The 22,131-nt window shown below is 44.5% G+C and overlaps 1 protein-coding gene across 2 annotated transcripts in view; it reads right to left on the reverse strand.

Moving 5' to 3' along the window:
• Positions 1-22,131, reverse strand: part of TFAP2E (transcription factor AP-2 epsilon) — a 48,115-nt gene that overhangs the window by 6,134 nt on the left and 19,850 nt on the right. The window contains exons 4-6 of one of the 2 annotated variants that reach the window (XM_027823138.3): positions 5,674-5,772; positions 3,885-4,113; positions 2,542-2,660 (exon numbers count right to left, since the gene is read on the reverse strand). In XM_027823138.3, the coding sequence (XP_027678939.1) occupies positions 2,542-2,660; positions 3,885-4,113; positions 5,674-5,772 (447 nt within the window). The remainder of the gene's footprint in view (positions 1-2,541; positions 2,661-3,884; positions 4,114-5,673; positions 5,773-22,131) is intronic. The other variant, XM_027823139.3, reaches the window with a different exon arrangement.

A 22,131-nucleotide genomic window follows, 5' to 3' on the forward strand; every position in this document is an offset into this window, starting at 1 on the left:
TTTCTACTGATTTGCCCATGTGGCTCTCTTAAATATTTCTAACGTGTCTAGCATTGCAGTATCTAAGTGCTAAATACTGTCCTTGAGATTTGCATAGTACATTCATGGAGGACATCAGGATGGCTTCTGCTCTTCCCTTCCCCCTGGTTCTAGCATGCCATGCTTCCTCTTTATAAGATGATGAGATTGGCACATGAGAATCAAAAGAGACAAATGTTAGACTCCAAACTGGCTGAACCTTAGCACAGGAGACACAGCGTGTGAGTTCTACTTGAAGCAAAGCTCTGGAAGCAAGCAAACTGTCCACTAAGCACATCCCTCGAGCACAGCCTTATGTGTCTAATGTTCTTCTTTTGCTATTTTAGGTGATGATTTTTATTCCCCTGTCTCATTTACCCACGGCCACCAATTCTCCCTCCATCTATAAAAAGAAAAGGAGTACTTGTGGCACCTTAGATACTAACCAATTTATTTGAGCATAAGCTTTCATGAGCTACAGCTCACTTCATCGGATGCATACTGTGGAAAGTGTAGAAGATCTTTTTATACACACAATGCATGAAAAAATGGGTGTTTACCACTGCAAAAGGTTTTCTCTCCCCCCTTTTGCAGTGGTAAACTTTTGCAGTGGTAAACACCCATTTTTTCATGCTTTGTGTGTATAAAAAGATCTTCTACACTTTCCACAGTATGCATCCGATGAAGTGAGCTGTAGCTCACGAAAGCTTATGCTCAAATAAATGACATCATCCCTCCATCTATAGTTATGAACAGCTCTGCATCGATATAAAAATATAATTAATGCTCAGAAACACCCAGTAATAAATAAAAAAATGAATAAATAAAAAGTACAGAGGTTGAAGAGGCAGAGGGGACCAAACAGATTAAAATAAGACAGCAAATGTCCAAGAAAAAAGGGGCCTGGGGCATAGCAGGGCAACCTAGTTTCTGTCTGCTGAAAAATGGCAAAGCATTAGCACCTTCCCCTGGGTGAACCATCTTCCAATACCAGAACGCTGAGTTGCAAGAGGAAATCAGATCCATCAAGCACACATGGCCCCACTCTTTTATTTACTATGAGCCGTTAAGCAGTAACCAAAAAGCCAGCAGCCTCGTGAAATCAAAATGTATATTTCTTCCTTTCTTTCGTTCTTTTCGTTCTTTTCTTTGAATGGAAATCAGCCTGTCACTCAGCACGCACCGACTGCCCTTGGTAACAACCTCCACCTAATGAAGCGGGTCATTTAATTTGCTGGCAACAATGGAGACAATTTTCTATTCAAAAACTGCAGGCAGCTGCCTCCAACACGCTGGGTGCAAATACAATGGATTCCGAAGCTGGAAGGGCGTTGGAGCTACCATTTCATTTGTCTCCTTCCTGTGTCCTTTGGTCCATAGATGCGGTAGCAACATCATCATTTCCATAGTGTGAAGGCTGGGAGGAGAACTACTAAACATGCAGCTTTAAGCAAGGGGACTTCATGTTTAAAGGGCAAGTTATATGTTGACTATGGAGGCCCTACATAGCATGTTTCCCGTAGCCTCACTCAGCACCCACCATACTCACAGATCAGCCACTACAGACTGTCTCCCTCTACATACCCTAGAAGGCCCTGGTTCCCTCACTGTTTCTCTTTTGGGAATTGAACCCTGCTGTCTCACACAGCAGAGCCATTGAGCCAACCTCAAGCATATTTTTAAGGAGTGTGCGGAGCACTAGTGTACCATGAATCCAGACATAGGGGCAGCTAGGATTGGAAGTGCATTTGACCTATTTCAAAGGCAAGACAAGGGAACATGTGGAGATCTACACAAGTCTGAGTCCCAACAGACAGGTCTGTTTGGGCCAAGGACACAACATTTTCAGTAGTGCAGTAACTTTGCAATAGAAGTGAGTGCATATTTGTGAATAGGTTGGTGAATATTCGTGATAATTTCTTAATGAGTTTGCTTTGGCCGCGTTCCTGCTCCTTTTGTGTTTGCTTTCTGTGAATCTTCGTGCAACTGAGTTTTACTTGTAGTAATTCACAAAAGTGAATTTTAAGCTCCAGTAGTCATTGATAGCACATTTCAAACTCGTGCTGAAAATTTGATTTGAAGAGTTAAGCTCATACAATGAGGGAGCAGAAAGAATAACATTTGACTTACATGAACCAGTCATAGCTAAGCAACACAGGTTGGGTTTCAGATTTCAGTGGTTCTAAATTCTAGATCCCGTGATGTTCTAAAGGACCCCAAAAGCTTTGGTTGCCACGTGTAAGCGCTGCAACATTTGCCCTGACAGGTCTGCAGAGTCCTACCTCGTTCCGATTGTGAGTGCTTTCTCCAAACTGTGCTCCCGTTAGCCCAGCAGAAATCTGTTAGTTCAGAAGACGTGCTTGGGTCAAGATGGAGAATTACATGCAGACCCCACTTTGGCTTAATGATGGCTGCTGCATAATCTGTTCTGTTTTAGGCCTTCTGTCAAATTGCAAATGGAGGACTTAGAAGGGCAAAGGTTGGGCACCCCAGTCTGATGTTAAACCACAGAACGACTCTTACCTTCCACCAGCGACGTCAGCAAAGTGACATTGGCAGCTTTACGCCTTCCTGCCGGTAGATTTAAGCCTATTTTCTCCAATCTTTCCCTTAAACACCTTCCACCATTTTTTGATTTTGCCCTGCAAGAGAGAAACAAAGAGGGAAAAGATTTTAGTTGAAAGGAAAGAAACAGCAACACACAAATTGCTGTTGTAACTGAGTAGTCTCTTAATCTGGCATAAAATATACAATAAGCTTCACGAATCTCAATTGTAAGAACTACTGATAACAGAATATAAAGTTTGTTAAAATCAATTTCTATATTCCAAATGACACAGTAGTCCTGGATTCTTTTATAGCCCTGGAGAGAATGAAACAGATATGAGACTAAAAAGAACCTTCATCCAATCACTAGTTTTATTGTTTCAAATTCTCAACAATAGCAATCCTCTGTGATGCCTTTGTTCCAACAAACAGCAGCTCATCTAAGTTTGTGCAGGAGACTCACAGATTCATTAACAAAGAAGCATTTGGGCTGCAAACTTGTAGGAACTTGCAAGGTGATGCGCTGTATTGCAAAAATACCCATGTGCCCAGAAGTGCACAGAGACCTGCTGGGCTTTAATGTTGTTCCAAAAGGTGGGTCTTACTGGCGTGACAACAGCAACAGCCAACCAGTGAGCTCATTGCAGGTTTGGGGCTGCATCTCCGCAAAAGGCAATAAAATTGACTATCCCCCAAAGCAGCAGCAAAACATGTGGCCTGTTACTGGAATAATTTAATTCAACAACTCTGCAGCCTTTGCTGTTCTGAGATAAAAAGAGCCCCGGACTGGGACTTCTCTATCCAATGACAAGATATAAGAATAACCACGTGGTAGAGCTGAACAAAACACTTGCAATGGATCCCAGAACTAGGGCACAAGCTGCAAAATTCGTACTTGGATTCAGATATTGAACACCCCTGAAGTTTGGCAAGGTGTTTGGGATGGGGCTTTGGCTTGGCCTTTTATAGACCTAGGGGGCAGCTGCACAATTTGGATCAGAATGTGAACTTTCCCAGATTCAGATCTCGGGGTTTGAAATTGTAACCAGACCTGTACATCATACCAAATCGGAAGGACCCGCAGATGCCGTCTGAAGTCAGTGGGACAGTCTCAAGGGCATTCCCTAGACTGTAAGCTCTTTGGGGCAGGGTTTATCTTTTTGTTCTGTGTTTGACTGGGGCTCCTAGGCTCTACTGCAATGCAAATAATTAAAAATGACCGGCAAGAGTTCATCACTGGAAATAGCTCAGACGCTTTGACCTGAAGGAAGCAGAGGAGAGACAAAATCAGAGGAAGATAAGTAAGGTGTGGTACTTACCTCCTTAGGACTCCCCCGAGAAGAGAGGCATTGAGACACTCTGGTGGGGAGAGCCTTCTCTGCACCTCCCCGACAGTCACCTTGTACTTAGAGGTGGAACTGAGAAGGGAGAGCCGGCCAGGCACGGAGCAGAAGACCTCGTTGGGATTTGTCACCCCTCCAATCAAACTGTCTTTGTTCATCGATAGGGCAGAGATGGTCGTGCCGTTTGCCTTCGAGGGGATGGGCACTGGAAGGAAAAGCAGCAAGAGAGAAAGAATGTCACTGGAAAGGGTCTAAAGCAGAGGAAACAGAAACTTGGTGATGCTTGGGGCCACTCTGGCAGCATTCCAGGAGCTCAATGTACAGGCATTTCCATCGTAAGAAGTAAACAGACATGACCATGGTGTTTTCCTTGGTCTTGTATGTTTCTTAATGGAGAAAGAGAAACTGCCTGAGGGGTGGGTTTGAAAACCAGGCAAAATGCAGATCTGTAACTTATCCCTCCAAATTCAGCGGTGCTAGGACCCGGGGTTCTTGTTTGGCCTCTAGGAAAGGACCAGGTGCATAATTTTGACCAGATCCCCAATCCCGCCTTTCCCTGTCTGCCTTAGGGGTGCTTAGGATCCAAGATTTTGGTTTGGCCTGTCACAGAGAAAGGGGCCATTTGCAAAACTCAGATCTGGATCCTGTTTCAAGATTTCCAGCACTGCTGATTTTTGGAGGGGTTTTGGATTTGGGATTTTCATTGGGGCCCATGGTCACACAGCACCATTAGGGAGGAACAACAGACCTGGACTCTGTCCCTAGCGCCTCCGTTATCTGAGACTCAGCAAACCCCAGGGGAGCTAAGGGCGATATGTGTGGACATGGGAAGGCTCATATTGACTACTTCTGGCTTTGGATCAGGCACACAGCAAGCGGGAGCCCCACACTTGGGTCACCCTGGTCTAAAGTTAACTGAAAAGATCAGTTCACCAAACAACCCAGAACAAACTGCCTTATACTTAATGGGGAAAATGCCAATTAAAAGCAGAAAGGCAGACGGATGGAGGTGAACAGCAAGCTCCACACAGGGCCCATGGCCTTACACCGAGAGTGAAACTGGCCTATTTTCCCAGACATCACTTCAGTAAGAAACCTCTTTAGACACAATAAAGGTTTCTTGGTTAGAGCCATGGCAGAGGCTTGTGCCAAGTGACTTTGGGTTTTATATTTTGAAATTAATACCCAATTTAACTCTGAATCCACGGTTTTCAAAGACGCCATAGCTAACTGCAAATGCAATCACTCCAGATTGTTTAAACCCTGGCATTCTTTGTGGTTACTGAGTAATGGTCACTCCATGATGTACATTCAAACAGTACACATGCCTAATACTTAGAGCAACAAATAACAGGGTGAGATCCAGGTTTTATAAAGGAAATACACATGCCCAAAATGAAACAGCAAACCTGAAATTTAATCGGAAAGGGCAAGTATACTGAGCCCATTAAGGGGGCCTTACAATCAGCATATTGTAAATACAGCTCAACAACTTGTTAGCATGGCAATAAAAGAGCAGCACATGTTACATAAAAATGGCTAATGTTTTAGGGCTAAAAGATGAATGGAAATAAGCTAAGGTCTATTAAGTTCCCTCTCAGTGTGAAACTCTGACAACGTCGGGGGACTGAAGGACAGGTTGCATGGGTTTCCCTTCGGAACTGACTAGCAAAGGGTAAAGTTCTGACAGTTGTGACACTTGGGATTGTGGCTGATGGAGAGGTTCTAAGGGAAGAACAGAGGCTAAAAGATTCAAGAACATCACCGTATGGGCTAGGAAAGCAGAGCTGCTTCCAGACAGCAGCGACGTCAGGGCTTTCTTTCACATTCCCCGGATGGTTAATATTTATCCCTTGGCACATTCCTAAAATAAAAAGCCAGAGCATGTTTTAAAAATGTCCACGTATCACTGCAAAAATGTGTCTCACTGCAGGTCCATGCATTCCTAAGTTTTTGGACTTCATTGAGACATGCATCAACATGCATCCATGCAGCCCCATGCATCCCTGGAGAGCTGTGTATGTCTTGTGGTTTCATGTGTTTTGTGCATCACAGTGTATCCACGTGTTTCCATGCATTCATGTGTCAGTGAAGAGTTGTGCATTACTTGTAGGTTCATACTTCATCCCTGTGGATTCATGCATCAATGTGTATTCATGCTTCCATGCACCACTGGGCACCTACGTATCTGTGTGTCTGACTACATATCCATGCAGGACGGTACAACCATGCAACACGACTCATCCACATGTCACAGCATTTGTTTTCCCCTGGTCCTGGATGAAAGAGCGAATCCATTTGGACTTGGTGCGGTATAATGCTGGAAGCTATTGGAAAGCTCACCTTGCAGAGCAAAAAGGTAAAATGCAGACATGTGTTTGGGAGGCATTCCATGCCGTGATAGAGTGCTGGGCAGCAAGGCCAGGCGCTACGGTCCATGGCAGCACGGTGATGGGCGGATGAACAGGGCATGATGAGGCACTGACACATGGTGTGTCACTATGACAGTTTTAAAACGTGCTGACTTTTTTTTAGGAATATGCACACTGCAGAAAACCAATCCACCTAGAGAAGACTAAGCTAGTCCCTGCCACTCCCAGAGACACAGTTCAGAACCCGTTAGGCAGTCTCTGTTACATGCAATGACTTTCTGAATGTTATAGGTGCTGTGACAAGGAGAACCCATAGCAGACAATTAATTTGAATAATGATCTGTATTTCAGTAGTGCTTAGAAACCCCAACTGAGACCAGGGCCCCATTGTGCTAGGTGCTGTACATACACAGAAGGAGAGAGTCCCATCCCAAAGTGTTTGCACTCTAAATAGACAAGACAGACAAAAAGGTGGAAGGGGAAACAGAGGCAAAGAGAGGGGAAGTAACTCGTCCAAGGTCACAGAGTAGGCCATTGGTAGCGCTGGGAATAGACTCCAAATCTCCTGACTCCAAGATCACTACCCTATCCACTAGACCAGGCTTCCTTAATCCAATCAGACAATCAAACATAACTACATGAAAAATTTTTGTTTTGGTGTCGCTTTCTGTTTGCCTGGTCCGCTCTCCAGCTTTTTTACCAATAAACCTGCTGCAGATGAGAGACAAAACTACCATCAGAGACTGGGAGTTTGGTTTCCTTGGCCTTTTTGGAACCAAAATTGGCTCTTGTCATGAGCAAACCAAAATGTCCCCCTGATCTGCAGAAAGCTGCTTTCCTGTTGCCTCAAGACTCAGGTGATCTGAACACCAGAGTCAGCCTGCAGACAAGAAGGAAGCATAAGACTATCGGAGGTTTGCCCAATACTCAGCAGGCAACACGAAGCCCTGTCTGCACTAGCTCTGGGTTTGCTTTGTTTCCGATGCAAGCAGAATCTCACTTTCCAAACCACGTTGGTGCTTCCAGATGACAGACCATCTGGAAAGTGCTGTGTTGCACTAAGCAAAGAACATTTCTGAGATTTAGACCTGGGCCCCAGTGCAGCAGGAGGAACCACTGTAGCAAGATTTAAAATTACATTACGGGGACAAGGTTTTCAAGGCAAACTAGCTGGGCTTCGGGCCATTGGATGGTTCTCCCCAGGAAGCGTTCTGCTACTCTGTGTGCTAAGCAGAGGCGGCACTGTGTTGCACGGTTTGGGTACAAATCTAAATCGGAACATTCCCAGTGTTCAGGGGTGTTTGCCTCCAGCCTTAAGGCTGTGATATACAAATTAAGCAGGCTGCATTGTACAGGGCTTTCTCCTTTAAAGTCTGCTTGGTTTAGACCACCTGAGATGTCCTGTCTGGGGTTTGAGCCACCTTGGAACACTGGGGGTATTGCCTTCCCATCAGTAGGCTTATTCTTCCATTAGACTCCATGAGAAATAGGTGTGTATATCAAGGGAGGAATTCGCAAAAAGAAAAGAGTACTTGTGGCACCTTAGAGAATAACAAATGTATCTATCAACTTCATGAAAAAACTCGTGCAGATACAGACAGACATCATCTTCCTCTCCAAATGCAAACAGATGGACATCAGTGGTCAAATAAATTTGTTAGTCTCTAAGGTGCCACAAGTCCTCCTTTTCTTTTTGCGAATACAGACTAACACGGCTGCTACTCTGAAACCTGTCATTATGCAAGGGAGGAATTGACCTCACTGCAGATGGATAACCCTAGAAATATAGGACCCGAATTAGGAACTTTGGTGAGCTGAGCCATCTGTCCTTGTATTATACAAAGACTGTATTTCCACCATGAATGTTACAGGGACACGCCCAAGGCTCTGCTCATCGGTGTAACAGAGTGAATATAAACCCAGCCACTGGGTGGCAAGGAAGGAGTTAAAATGCTCTCCTGGACACAGAACTCACCACAGGTGTTTGTCTCCTCACTGCAGGGATTGCCAGACAGCCAGGCTGGGGAGGAGAGGTAATTGGATAGGGCTCAGCTGAAGGGAATTACTCCAGGAGGACAAAGGGATGCAGCAGTGGTGGGTTTCTCTGTGTGTGTGTGTTGAGCTGGGCTAGGGGACTGGCAATGGATCTGATTTAAGTTAGTGAGCATCACCTCTACCTGCCAGAGCTTTCAAAGCTACAGAAATCAATGGGATAGGGAGAATGGGGAAGCTGGTAAAATATGGCTAGGTGGCACTGTCTGCATAGTTTAGCTTCTATGGATTTAAGCCCTTGCCCTGTTGACTCACCGGTGATACTTTTATTGTGTATTTTTAGTAACTGCCTGGAAAACTTGAAACCTGTTTCTTTCCTGATGCTTTCTGCTTCACTACAACAATTATTATTACTTAATTATTTCTATAGAAACAGTTACCCAGATTAGTACCCCAATGTCGAAAGACAGCCCCTGCCCCAGAGAGCTTACAGACTATGCAACAGCTGAATAATGAGCTCAGACAAGGGAGGACCTGGTAGCGTTAGAGATGGGGCTGGGGGCGTGTTCCCAGAGGTCCGCAGTTGCAGGGAGCCTACAGCCCAGGCCGTGCTAGAAGACAGTGTTTTGCAAAGCAAAAGTGGGGTTTAAGGAGGGATTTAAAAGACGTGGCTTGTGTGCTGGGCGACCAGCACGGATTTATTTTTAAGCAAGGAACATTAAGTTCCCATTCTGGGGGGAAAACTCATGGAGTCTGCAGACAGTTTTAGGCAGATGGATAGATTGTTTTTTGGGGCCACCTATCTTTAGCTGTGTCCCTTTGGAAATCCCAAGTTAAACCCGGGGCTTTAAGACTATAAATGGCAGCGTGACATTAATGAATAGCATTTATTTGGCACACCCGGTGTATTCTGTCTGTGCAAAAAGGCTCCGGTTGAGAAAAGGGACCCATAGTACTGAGCGCTGAACAGACACATAGCGAGAAGCAGTCCCTGCCCCAAGAAACTTACAGCGTAAATAGACAAGGGTGAAGACAAGGAGTATTATCATCTCCATTTTATAGATGGAGAACCGAGGCCCAGATTCGCAAAGGTACTTAGACATCTAGCTCCTATTGAAATAAATGGGAGTTAGGTGAATCTAGCCCTACAGACTTGCCCAAGGTTTGAAAAGCTTTGAACTTGCTTTGAAATGATATTGTCCTGAAATATCAGGGGGGATTTTCTCACATAGTCTCTGATCTATTATCCTCTCTCGTATAATAAATTTAGCCGTTAAAAATACTGCAGTGTCAGTAATAAACGTGCAAGTAGTGGGCAGATATTGGAAGGAAACTTGCCTCTGTGTTTCTTGTTCGTGTTGCCAGGTGCATTTCCATCAGGCAGAGCTCAGGATCTCACTGTCTGGTTTACTCTCCCAGGGGAGGCACTAGTTGCTAAATGTTACACATTTTGTGTGTGCCGAACAGCAGTGTAAATGGTGACCTAAAATCCTATGTGAGCGTCCAGCCATGGTTCTAGAGGGTACATGCTGTTTTGTCTTCCCTTAGAATAAGAGAAACTTGTGATTTCCAACCAGAAATGTCGTGTGTGTGTGCGTGCGTGTGTGCATGCTGATTTGCATCTCTTTTGTCCTCTGCACACACCTTGGGCATAGCTGTCTGAGATGGTGAAACTCACACGCTGAGACAGAACTCAATTAATCTGAGACAGGGACTTTCATAACAAGGGCCGAGAGAGATTTCAAAATGTGTCCCAGTTTCTAAGAACAGACAGCCACGTGGCCATTCTGCGTACCTTCCCTCACTGCTTTCAACAGGGTTTTATCACCCCATGCTCATCGTGCTGGACCATGCCATGGAGCTGCTATAAACCCACAAATGCTGCAGAGTGGCCTGGTGGTAAGAGCTGAGAGACTGGAAGTCAGGACTCTGGGTGCTATTCCAGCTCTGCCCTGGACATGCATTGTATCATTTCTTCTCTGTGTGCCTGGGTTTCACCATCTGCAGAATGGGGATAAAGATACCTTGGAGGAATGTTGTGCTGTTTAATTAAAGCTTGTCAAGTGCTTTGAGATCCTTGGATGAAAGATCCCATAGGTGAAAGTGCTGGGGTGGTAGATGTAGCCAGGGGGAGTAGATACAGTGCCAAGATACGAGACTGGTTGATGCTTTGTAGATAGACAGAAGGGAGCTGAAAGACCAACCTGTGAGGGACCTGGCATCTCCAGTGGGATGCTGCAGTTTTCTCAAAATGTAATGGGAGGCCAGGAGCCTGGGTTCTGTGCTGTGCCTCAGGCAATATAGCCCAGGGTGGTGAAGGGAAAGGTGGCTTTAAGCCATCTCTGTACCTCCTGGATTCTGGGTTCAGCGGGGGCTGCATAGCCCCCTGTTGAAGTTAGGTCCGAGGGGCTGTTCTAACTTGTGGCCATTCTACAGCCCAGAATAACTGGAGTGCAGAGCTCCCTGGCCACATCCCCTCCTCCCATCAGGATGCCCTGGTGCCAGGGGCTGTGCAGGGAGACTGCACAGAGTCCTTTTGCCAGCTCTGCGCTGGCTGAGGAGGCCCCCTGCTCTGAGGGCATTCACCCAAGGCCATCTTTGACTGCTACCTACCCCCTTCTATTGCTGAGTTGATTGTAATGGAGACTCAGGTGAGGGTCTCTTTGTGACCTGTGCCTGGCTGGGCCCACTGCAGGGTGAAGATGGGACAGGGGATGTGAGGGACACAGGGCTCATATTACAAACACAGCCCCAGCAAGAGCAGAGGGAAATGAGAGCTACACTAGATCCACTTTTGCCTACAGTTTGCTGGGGGAAAAAAATCTTTACACATTTGCTCCGGCATCAGAATCCTTCCTTGCAAAGCATCTGGACCCAGCACTTGACTTTCCCCAAGCAGCTGCCTCAGCCCCCCGCAATAAATGGTACATCACACTCCCTGCAACTGAGAGCTTTAATTGTCACTTTACAATCTGTAAACTGATCATTCCCTGCAGCACCAGGAGCGTGGCTAGAGGAGGGTTTCTCTTCTGTTCCACTGGAAGAATAATGTGTTGGCCGCTAACAATGGCCCTGATTCTGATCTCGCTTATCCAGGGAACTCCATGGGCTTCGCTGCAGTCCCCTCTGATGTGCTCAGAGTGCATGAGAGCAGGGCCAAGGTTTGTAAAATGTACAGATTGGTGTTTACAAAATGTAGCAGAAAGAAAGGAAGCTTGGAGTTTGGGTTTGGTTCTGGTTTGGGGAAGCATCCAAACTCCTGGTCATTTATCTGAATGTCTTGGGACTGGTTCTCACTGACAATTGACACCAGTGTAAATCAGGAGTCACTCCACTGAGCCAATGGAACTAGATGGGTGTAAAACCAGTGCCAGGGAGAACAGAGTAAGGCTTGTTTCTGTAGAATTGGGCTGGAGAGCTTCCAAGACTAGGAAGCGTAAGCACGAGGTTTCTAGCACGTTTGCTCCTGGTCCCAGCTAAGAGTCCCCTACGCACAGAAGCCTTTGTTTTGGATTCAGGTTCCAGGTGCAGAGAGAAACCAGAAAGGAAAGGGGAAATGTATCCAAGAGGTTCCTCTCAAAAAGTGAGAAAGGGCTTGGAAAGTTTCCTATTTTTCCCTGTCCGGTTTGTCCCATCCCACACCAACCTCAGTGTCTGTTAGAAAGCAGACATCTCTCTATCCCCAGCTCCCATTGTTCATCAAGCAGAATAAGCTTTCATCTGTCAGGGATGGGTTAGGATTGCAGCACTGACAGATCTGTAACCCTGTGATGCTGTTGCCTCTGGAGATACCCTCCATCCTTTTCCTGAGTGCATGGTGCTTTGGTGGCAATGACATTCCACCTCCAGGCATCCATGGTGCTGTCTGTCTTTGCAACAAGTGGATATTTGAGCTTGTGAATATATAAAAACTCCTCGCAGTGCTTGGATCTCAAAGCTCTATTGTCGGACCAGATACTGTCCTTAGAGACTAGTCAATTGACTCCTGACGTACATTTGAAAATGGCTCTCTTCCCTGTTCTTTCATTAGCAAATTGCATTCTTAGCCCCTGGCACACACCAGTATGTAGCAAAGAGAGCTTTACAAGGAAATTGGACTGGATGGAGGGAGTCTTGCAGCCTTGGCTTTGGTATTTCTTAGGTTTAAATTTTTCATCTTGTTCCCTATAGCTGGCTTTATTCCCACTGACATGCCATCCTGATGAGGAGGGGTTAAGAATCACTGAATTTTGCTCAAAGAAGTTTCAAACAAGATCTGGGTGTAAATCAGGAAAGAGCCTTCTGCAAATCTTCATTTGAATTCAAAAGTGAATTTCAATTCTGCTGTGTCTGCAGTACGCTCACGTTTGCTTCCCACAAACATCTGAGCCTTCAAGCTTCAGTAGGCAACTTGTAAACAGCAATTTTTAACCAGGAATATTCACCACAAGCAAATTTTGAAGCTTCTATTTAATTGACAAATTAGCAGTATGCACAGTGGTGGTCAGGTAGTGTACATACAGCATCCAATCAAATTACAGGGAAAGTACCACGTGATTTCTCTAGCTAGCCACCAGCCACTCAGACACCAGGATGAGGAGAATGATGGACACAGTTTGAGGTTCAGATATTGGGTCTTCACAGCGAATTGTTCTTACAGGAGAAAATATTTTACAACAAAAGCGGGCATGTGCTTTTTCATTTGAGAAATGTTTGTCCTTCTTGAAAACAATTTGTGGGCAGAAAAAGTGGCAACATTTGACAACTAAATTGTTTACTGCAAATTACTTGCTCAGCTTGATTTCCAACTCAGTCACTGGGCACGGTGAAGAGGAAACAAGTCTACAGGGAGTACGTAGCTCAATAAACGTCACCCTTCCTACCAGCCTGTTTTCCCCTTCTCTCTGACACATGCCTATCGAACCCTAGACCCCAGCTACATCAAACCTCTGTGTAATGCAGCTGTTATAGCCACATCTCTTCAGAAACTCAGAATGTTAACACTTGGATGGGTGTTTTAAAGAGGTATTCAGTGAAACCTGTATAGGAGACCAACCCTACAAAACAGCCTCTAGTCTTAAGACTCAGCCCCCAGAAATATCCTTAGACACATTGGTCCTGGTTCTTTCCCCTCTCACTGGTTACACACTGGTGTCAACTCCACTGAGTTTAATGGAGTTACTATAGATTTACAACCGTGAGAGTAAAGTTCTGTTCCACCTTTAAAAGGACACCTGCACTGAGTAATCTATTTTTATCAGTCCTTTGAGAGGTTGCTTAAAACAAGTTTCACTGTGTGTGACAGAATTCTAGATGCTAGCACAAAGGAACCTTCTGTGTAAGCTAGTCCAGCCCCTTGCATTAGAAACAGCAATGCCTAGCGATTAGAGCAGCAGACAGGGAATCAGGATTCCTGGATTCCATTCCTTGGCACAAAGTGGGACGTTGTCTATGTCACTTAAGCTCTCTCTGCCTCATTTTGCCCACTGGTGAGATGTATTTATGTAGACAGGGTTGAGAGGCTTTAGTTAATTAATGTTTGTAAACATTAAGAAGGGCAAAGGATTATCAGCATCCATCAAGGAGGACTAATCTAACCTCAGTTTGAATGTCTCCAGTTGTAAATTACATACTGTAGATACACAGATATACAAGAAGTGTCTGCATGTGGGTGTGAGTGAGAGTAGCGCCTATTGTACCTTTGAAAGCTCTTATTTTCAATCAGACGGTACTTCAGAGTTCAGATTGTTCAATTTCCTGGTGTTTCAGCAGGGAGGTATTTATTGATGGTCCTGAGAAGGAGGTCAGTGCCATCAGCTATATTTCAAACCTGCAGTCTGTAATTATCCTTTCTTCCCAGAGGGGATTATACAGGTATTTTCTTTATCTTTGAATGCACGACCTGAACCAAGTCTCCATGTCAAAGACCCTCTCTAGGAAATGCCGCACTCTGCTTGCAGGCCTTTTCAAATGGAAGGATCGAAAGAATCTTGTTTTTTATCTTTCAGCTTTCAAGATTCCTGGGTGCTGATCAGTAAATGGAACTTAGAATCTCAAAGGGAAAATAGAGTACAGGGCAGAAGCCTCCAAACTGTTCCCACGAGATCGCTAACACGAAGAGACCCAGTGCTTAGGCAAGATCTTTATACTAAAATTTTCTTTCCAAATGCAAATCAATACAGTAGATTATGCCCCCAAAACTGACCAGGTAAATATATTTGACCAAAGTCATATTGGAGTAGTTTGAAGGGAGTTGTGGAATCCCTCTCACTGGAGATTTTTAAGAAGGGGTTAGACAACACCTGTTAGGGATGGTGTAGGTATACTTAGTCTTACCTCGGCCCAGGGGGCTGGACTACATGACCTTGCAAAGACCCTGCCAGCCCTATATTTCTATGCGATTCTACATTCTACCTACTTAAATTTCCCCTGTGATTTCAGTAGAATACAGATTCTTCTTTACTTCCCGCTCAAACTGTTGTCTACTGTTGCTGTGCCCTGTTAAACATATCCTGTGTTTAATCCCAGAGGTAGCTGAATGTCTGTGGTGGGTTTCATGATCAGCTTGTAACATTTATGAGAGTAGCTGAGTATTCTTTGGACTGAAAGGTGCTAGTTAAGTTAAAGATGAAACCTGAACACTGTATTATCTCCTTAAGGAAACAATCAATCGGATAACAAAAATTATTCAAACATATGAGTATAAAGTCCTTTCATCTTCAGGTTTGGGAAATAGAGGTGAGCAAGTAATTTGCAACTAATAATTGTATTTAATTAATTTTGCCTTCTTTAGTATTCATGAATTGTCTACAAAAGGATCACAAAATGCTCAAATGTATTTGTTATTCAGAATCATTCATGCATTTCTGCAGCTAATTCACAAACAATTCATTGTGAATATTCACAGTATGCACAGTCATGGTTAGTTTCATAAGTCACATGGAATTGTTTCAGTTCTCTGATTGGATGACTTAGGTAACAGCCTGAATTGCAAATTTTGCAATTCAAAATTAGCAAATATTCAAGGTTAAAATTCACTCTTTGCTACTGAAACTCAAATGATCACAGAAAGTGAATACAAAAGGGTCACAGACACAGTCCCTTAGAAATGTGCTTTTGAATTTCAATTAATATTTCCGATAATTTTTTCCACCGTTCACTCAGCTCTAGAAATAACTATCCAAGTAATGCTCTCCACAATGCTGTCTGCTGTCTATAGTGAACAATGTTGCAATTTTTATTTTCACCTTTATATCTCTGTTGAAAAGGTAGGGTTTATTACAATTTAGCTCCTTCAATTTTTCCTTCCTAATTAAATATAATCTTCCTTTAAGTCGTGAAACTGAACCCCTTCTTCATGCCTATATTAGCAAAAATAAAATAAAATATAACAATAAATGAAATCCTTAATTCAATGATTACCAGCTCTCTATAATTCAATAGCTACCGCCCCTTTTCATAAATAATGTTTTTGCTTCACATTAATTTAGAAAAATATATAGATATTTGGAAAGGTGTGCAAAGGAAAATAAAATGGAGAGTGGAAAAGAATGAAAAGATAAATGAAGGTCTGAGAGTTTCCTAAAGTTTAAATGAAAGGAATTTGATACTAGAGTTTGGTGCCGATGACAAAGGAAGTTTCTTAATGTCAAACTAGATCAGCCCAGCTTCAGATGTGTAACACAGTAGCAAACTCTTTCACACACGCACACACACACACACACACACCATTCTGCCCTGTAGCATTAAGCATCACAGGTTTATTCATTTAGCGGCACAAACTCCCATTACTTTTTGGCAACGGGTATATGGGATCTTTATGTGTTTAAACAGTATAATCCATTTTACAGTAATATGCTTGAGAGGTTTTCACTGTAATTTCCTACAGAAGCGCCTGAATTTGTGTGGCTTGGATCTACATAATCTAAAAGGAGAGAACAAAGATGCAGTGTCTTTTAGAAATGGCTATGGATCCTATACAAGCCATGTTAATGTTGCTATCAATTTGTTAAAATGTATTTAGAGTATAGAAGGGTAAAAGACCCTTCAGCAAAGATTAGACGGGAATAGTCATACAAAAAAAGACTTCTCTTCATGTAGAACTTGCTGCCAATCCACAGAACATTTGGGGAGGGCTTTAATTTGAGCTTCAAACCACAGTCATGTAGATATGCCAGTCCACCTGCCATTTTGGAGTTGGTGGGTAGCTTGGAGATTGCTCTAGGGAAAAGACACCAATACCACTGATCTCCATCAGACACCAGTGTCACAGTGGAAAGAGCCCTGTTTTTTTTCTAGTTCAAAAGCCTGCACACGGGCAAAATCACATGGGATGCCAGGCATTTTTCAGTATAATTGAAACCTTACTTAAAAGAGCAATGGGAGCATTCTCTACAGGGCTGTGAAGCTGCCACCGTTTTCATGAGTGGGATTCTAGACATCTCATGGAAATGTACACACTGCAAAAATCTTTCATCACAGGCCCACCATGCTTTAGAAACTGCTTTAAGATGAATCCCTTATAAGATCCTGATTCTGGAACTCTGCGCCCATGCAGAACTCCCCGTTAACATCAGTGGGGCTCTGCACAGACGCAGGGGATTTGCCCGCATGGGTCCTTGTTGGACTGGGGTCTTGCTCCAGACAAGGGGGGAGTTGGCAGATCTGTGTGTAATACTGACATGAGTTAAGATAAATTGTTTTGCCAAACAACCAATCTCAAGAAATTGATTCCTCCTGGTATTTTTGGTGGAAATTATTAATCAATTAGAGCTGGTTGAAAATGTTCATCCACGTGTTTTTTCAATATAAAATGGCTTTTCAGCAAAACAGGAATGTTCATAGAAAAAATTCATTTTCATCAACATTTTTTACAGGAGAAACAAAATCCCAACCAGCTCTAATAATAAGTGTCAAATTGAGCCCAATAATCTGCATGGAACGGGGAGTAATCATTATGAAAGAATTATTTTAATTGCAGCTGTTAATGTATCTATACATTCTTGTTACTTTTATAATTGTTCTGATCACTTCTTGATTTGAACGGCCCTTCCTGTTTGTGGCGACAAGTTGTGTGCTCCTGAATATTTTCGGGAAAAGACAGGCAGTGTCTCCTGCTAATACCACATCAAACACAACAAACAAAGTTCCACTTTCTCTCACCTGTTGCATGCAGCATTGTCAAAATCTCTGCCCTTGGCATCTGCCAAGCACAGAAAGTTTAGCAGGGATTTTTATGCATCTGATTACTGTCTATCTGTAATGAGTCTCCACGGAGTCAATGATGTCTCGTGGCTAGAGAAGGGGACTGCATATCAGGAGGCCTGGGTTCTGTTGCCAGCTGTCATTGGCTCACTGAATGGCTTTGAGCAATTCTCTTAACCAGCTACTTTACTCTCCATCTATGCTACTTATGTGGCCCCATCAACACAGTGTCTGAGAGCCTCCCAGTCTTTAATGGATTTATCCTCACAACATTCCTCTAAGGCCGGGAAGTGTTATTATTCCCATTGCACAGATGGAAAACTGAGGCACAGAGAGACTAGGGGCCGGATCCACAAAAGTATTTAGGCCCCTAGTTTCCGTTGATTTCAGTGGGAGTTAGAGACCTAAATACCCTTGAAGATCTGGCCCTAAGTGACTTGCTCAAGGTCAGAGAGTAAATATGTGGCAGAACTGTGAATTAAATGCACATCTCCCAAGTCCCAGGCTAGTCCCTAACGTGTCCTCTCTGTGCCTCTGTTTTCCCATCAGTAAAGTTGGGACTTTCTGATCTTTTGCCAGCCTGATGGAGCTCACTGGATGAGACAAGATCTTTGGCTGTCACGTGTTGTTCTCAGCTATACGCAGTTCATCATAAGCAATTTTTGCTTTTGTTTTTAGAGGATATTGTGCTAAATAAAGCCAGTGTGAGCTTTTAGCCAGACATGAAAAGATCCCTCTGGTCAATGCTCAGAAAGGAAATCAGTTCAGTCCAATACTGAAGGGGTCCAGAACAAGCCAAGAGAAAATGTATCTGAGCTGTGGGGGAGTGTCTGGTCACAGCTAGTGGAGACTGTGGAACAGGAAGCACCGGAGAGATGAGAATTGTCTGGGAGGTTGTGTCTCCATCTAGTCATCTCCCATGGGGAGACAGAGCTCATGCAGCTCGGGACTCGTCCAGCCGGTCCAGATGGAACAAGGACTGACCGGATCCTTCATAACCCAGCCCCAAAGTACTTTGGTGACTCACGCTAGATAAATAGCTGACACAGAGCAGGGAGGATTCAACCTAAGCCAAAATTTCAAGCATGTTGGATACGTCTGCCAATGAACTGAAGCTGCGGAGTTCAGCTCCAGGGCTGACTCCCCAAGCACCCCGCCATCCAGCAAGAGACCTGACCCCCCAGGAACTCCGACATCCTGCTCTAGACTTGCCGTCAGTTACAGGGATTTCATTTGGGTTCATCTCTAGCAACAGGGACATGTCAACTGGCAGCTGCTTGGTCAAAGCCTCTTCCCAGTGGGCATGTGTGACCCCCTCAGACGTCCACCATGGAGAGTGAACCTAGGGCTCAAACCAGCCCAGACCTCCAGTGACTGATCCCCCTCCCCACACATCCCTAAACCTGCCCAGCTGCCAACTTCTCCCTTGCTCTGCCGGTTCCCAAGCCTCTGCCTGTGTCTAGGACCCTGCAAGTATCAGCTTTGCCTACATGTGCTGGTTTTGTCTTGGGGCTGCAAAGCCCAAAAAGGTTGGGAGAGGCTCTTTAAAATATGTCCAGCTGAGCCCAGATGTTTTCTCAAGAGCCCTCCAACCCAGTTGTGCAGGTCCTGGCAATGCAGAGGGGTATCCTGACTTTTGGGAGTTTCACTGAACTGAACCTTCTGGGCAAATGTAGACCTGGTCCTATTCAAATCATTAGGTATTAGAGACGGCTTCCTGTCCCCAAAGATCAAGAGTGTCTGGCATCAAGGCATTGGTTTGGTCCGCTCTGCGCAGTAGGGCATGAAGCCGGACGCTGAGAGGAAAGAACCTTTGCAAATCTACTCAAGCATGTGGATTCTTTTTCCAGCAGGAACTCTCTCTGTGACTCAGAGCCTCTATTTGATCCATTTGAGCCAACAATGGTAACCAGATGCCGCAGGGATTGGGGTGGTAAAATAATCTGACTAGAGTAGAATTTAGCACAGAGCATCTCCAAAGCATTTTACCCACTTTGGCTAATTAATCCCTATTTTAAAGAGAAAAAAAACCCTGAGGCACAGAGAGATCAAGGCCCACATCCTCAAAGGCATTTAGGCTCCTAACTTCCACTGATGTCCACTGATTTCAGTGGGAGTTAGGAGTCTAAATACCTTTGAGGATCTGGGCCTAAGTGACCTGCCAAAGGTCACAGAGGAAGAGGAGGGATGGGCCAGCGGTTAGGGAACAATCTCTGACTCAGAGACCTGGGATCTTTAGGTAATTAAGGCTTTGTACATTTTCATCTGAGACTAGGGATCTTGGATTATCACTTAGCAGGCAAGCGATGAAGGAGGAAGGACGGTCTAGTGATTACGGAGATTTGGGCTGTGAAGACCTGGGTTTGATTCCCAGCCCTGCCAAAGACGTCCTGTGTGACCTTAGGTAAGTCACATAGCCTCACTGTGCCTCAGTTCTCCACCTGTACAATGAGGACCTGGGCAGTATGAAGAGAAGACATTAAATATCATGAGGCGCTCAGATACTACAGCAAGGGGGCCAGCTCAGTACCTAGATCGAAAGCGAGCCAGTAGCTGAGCCAGGAATAGAACCCGGGATTTCCTGGCTCCCTCTGTGAGACGTAGCTGCCTGTCCGCTGAGGCAGAACAAAGAGCAATATTTTGCTTCCTGGCTCTGAGTGCTAATGTCAGTAGAGCTGGGCGGTTTGGGGAGGTTAAATGACTCGTTGTGAATCAAAGCCAAACATGCAGAGCAAGGTGACGCTTGGAGGAGGCAAATCCGGCCTGTTGCAGCTGAGGAAGTGTCCCAGGCATGTGTATTTCCAGATGAATATCATTTCTGAGCTGAGTGCCAGCGTCCTGGGTTCACAGCACAAGGACGGTGCTGAGCTCCCCAGGTTTATGACTGTGCCGATATGCGGCTAATCTCATTATGTTCCAGTTGGGGCGGCAGCTTCTTAGAGCACATAGCAAGGGGATATTACACCAGAAATATACCGTGGCGAGAGCGTTTGCTAAGTAAAACAAGTGCTCCTGGCACTGAGGCCATGCCGGACCTGAGAGCAGCCAGCCTGCTGCCTACAACACCACGCAGCAAAATTCCGGCGCGAAATGGGATGCTGGGGTTTGTTAAACCGCATTTCAGTACTCAGCACACTCTGCCAGTTCCCGGCTGCTGGAGTCTGAGCTCTGCTGGGAATAGGCTGCAAGCGCTGGGCTGGGCTCATGGGCACTCCAAGTACTTTCCAAGCCAGCAGCGTGGGGAGCTCTCCTGCATTTAGCCTCTTGGCGTGTATGGAGGGTGAGACGTGTATACAGAAAACTGTAATGCAGAAGTTGGTTCTGCAGAGCGTGTGGGTTTGAATGGCTGTACTTAAGTATTTTCATAGATTCCAAGGGACCACTGTGATCATCTAGTTAGCTCTCCAGTACCACACAGGCCAGAGAACTTCCCAAATTAATTCCCAGAGCAGATCTTTTAGAAAAACAGCCAATATTGATTTAAAAATGGTCAGTGATGGAGAATCCAATTTGGTAAATTGTTCCAATTGGTAATTACTCTCTCTGTTAAAAATGTGTGCCTTATTTCCACTCTGAATTTGTCTAGCTTCAACTTGCAGCCATTGGATCCTGTTGTGCCTTTCTCTGCTAGACTGAAGAGCCCTTTATTAAATACTGTATTTGTTCTCCATGTAGATACTTATATATTGTACTCATATCATCCCTTAACCTTCTCTTTATTAAGGTAAATAGATTGAGTTCCTTGAGTCTATCACTATAAAGCAGGTTTTCTAATCCTGTAATCATTCTGTGGCTCTTCTCTGAACCATCTCCAATTTATCAACATCCTTCTTGAATTGTGGGCACCAGAACTGGACACAGGATTCCAGCAGTGGCTGCACCAGTGCTAAATATAGAGGGAAAATAACCTCCTTGCTCCTACTTGAGAGTCCCCTGCTTATGTTTATTTTGGGTGTCTTACTCATTAATAGGAATATAGGAATTGCTAGACTGGATCAGATCAGTGCTCTTGGTAGTCCAGTATCCTGTCTCCAGCAGTGACCAAAACTGGTTACTTCAGAGAAAAGTGCAAGACACCTCACAATAAAATAAGTTGCCTATAGGGGAAGTTTCCTCCTAAACCCAGGCAGGTAACATGTTTGTGCCCTAAAGTGTAAGAGCGTTTATAACCTGTTTCTATCCTGTCTAATGTAACTCTCTGGTTGCTCTCATTAGCCATGTAAGCATCTATTCCTTTTTTGAATCCTGATAAACTCTTGGAATCAAAGCTATCTAATAGCAATGAAATCCACAGGTTGATTGTGTGCTATGTTTTAAAAAAAAGCTTTTAACTGGTTTAAAATTTGCTAACTATTAGTCCCCTTGAGAAAGGGTAAATACAGCCTGATTTATGTTCTCTATACCATCCATTAGTTTGTAAACTTCTCTCACATCTGCTCTTATTTATTTCCTCTCTGACCAGTCCCAGTCTCTTCACTCTCTCCTCGTAAGGGAGTCTTTCCATGTCTCTAATAATTTTCCCGACCCATCTCTGCACCACCTCTATTTTGGCTGTATCCTTTTTTGGAGATGGAGCGACCAGGCCTGGGCTCCAGGTGAAAACATCCAGCTGAGTCCCAGAAAGGTGTTAGAATATTCTTAGCTCTGTGCTCCACCCCATTCCTCGTGCATCAAAA

Source organism: Chelonia mydas, chromosome 19 (genome assembly GCF_015237465.2).
Source record: "Chelonia mydas isolate rCheMyd1 chromosome 19, rCheMyd1.pri.v2, whole genome shotgun sequence".
Taxonomy (NCBI): Eukaryota; Metazoa; Chordata; order Testudines; family Cheloniidae; genus Chelonia; species Chelonia mydas.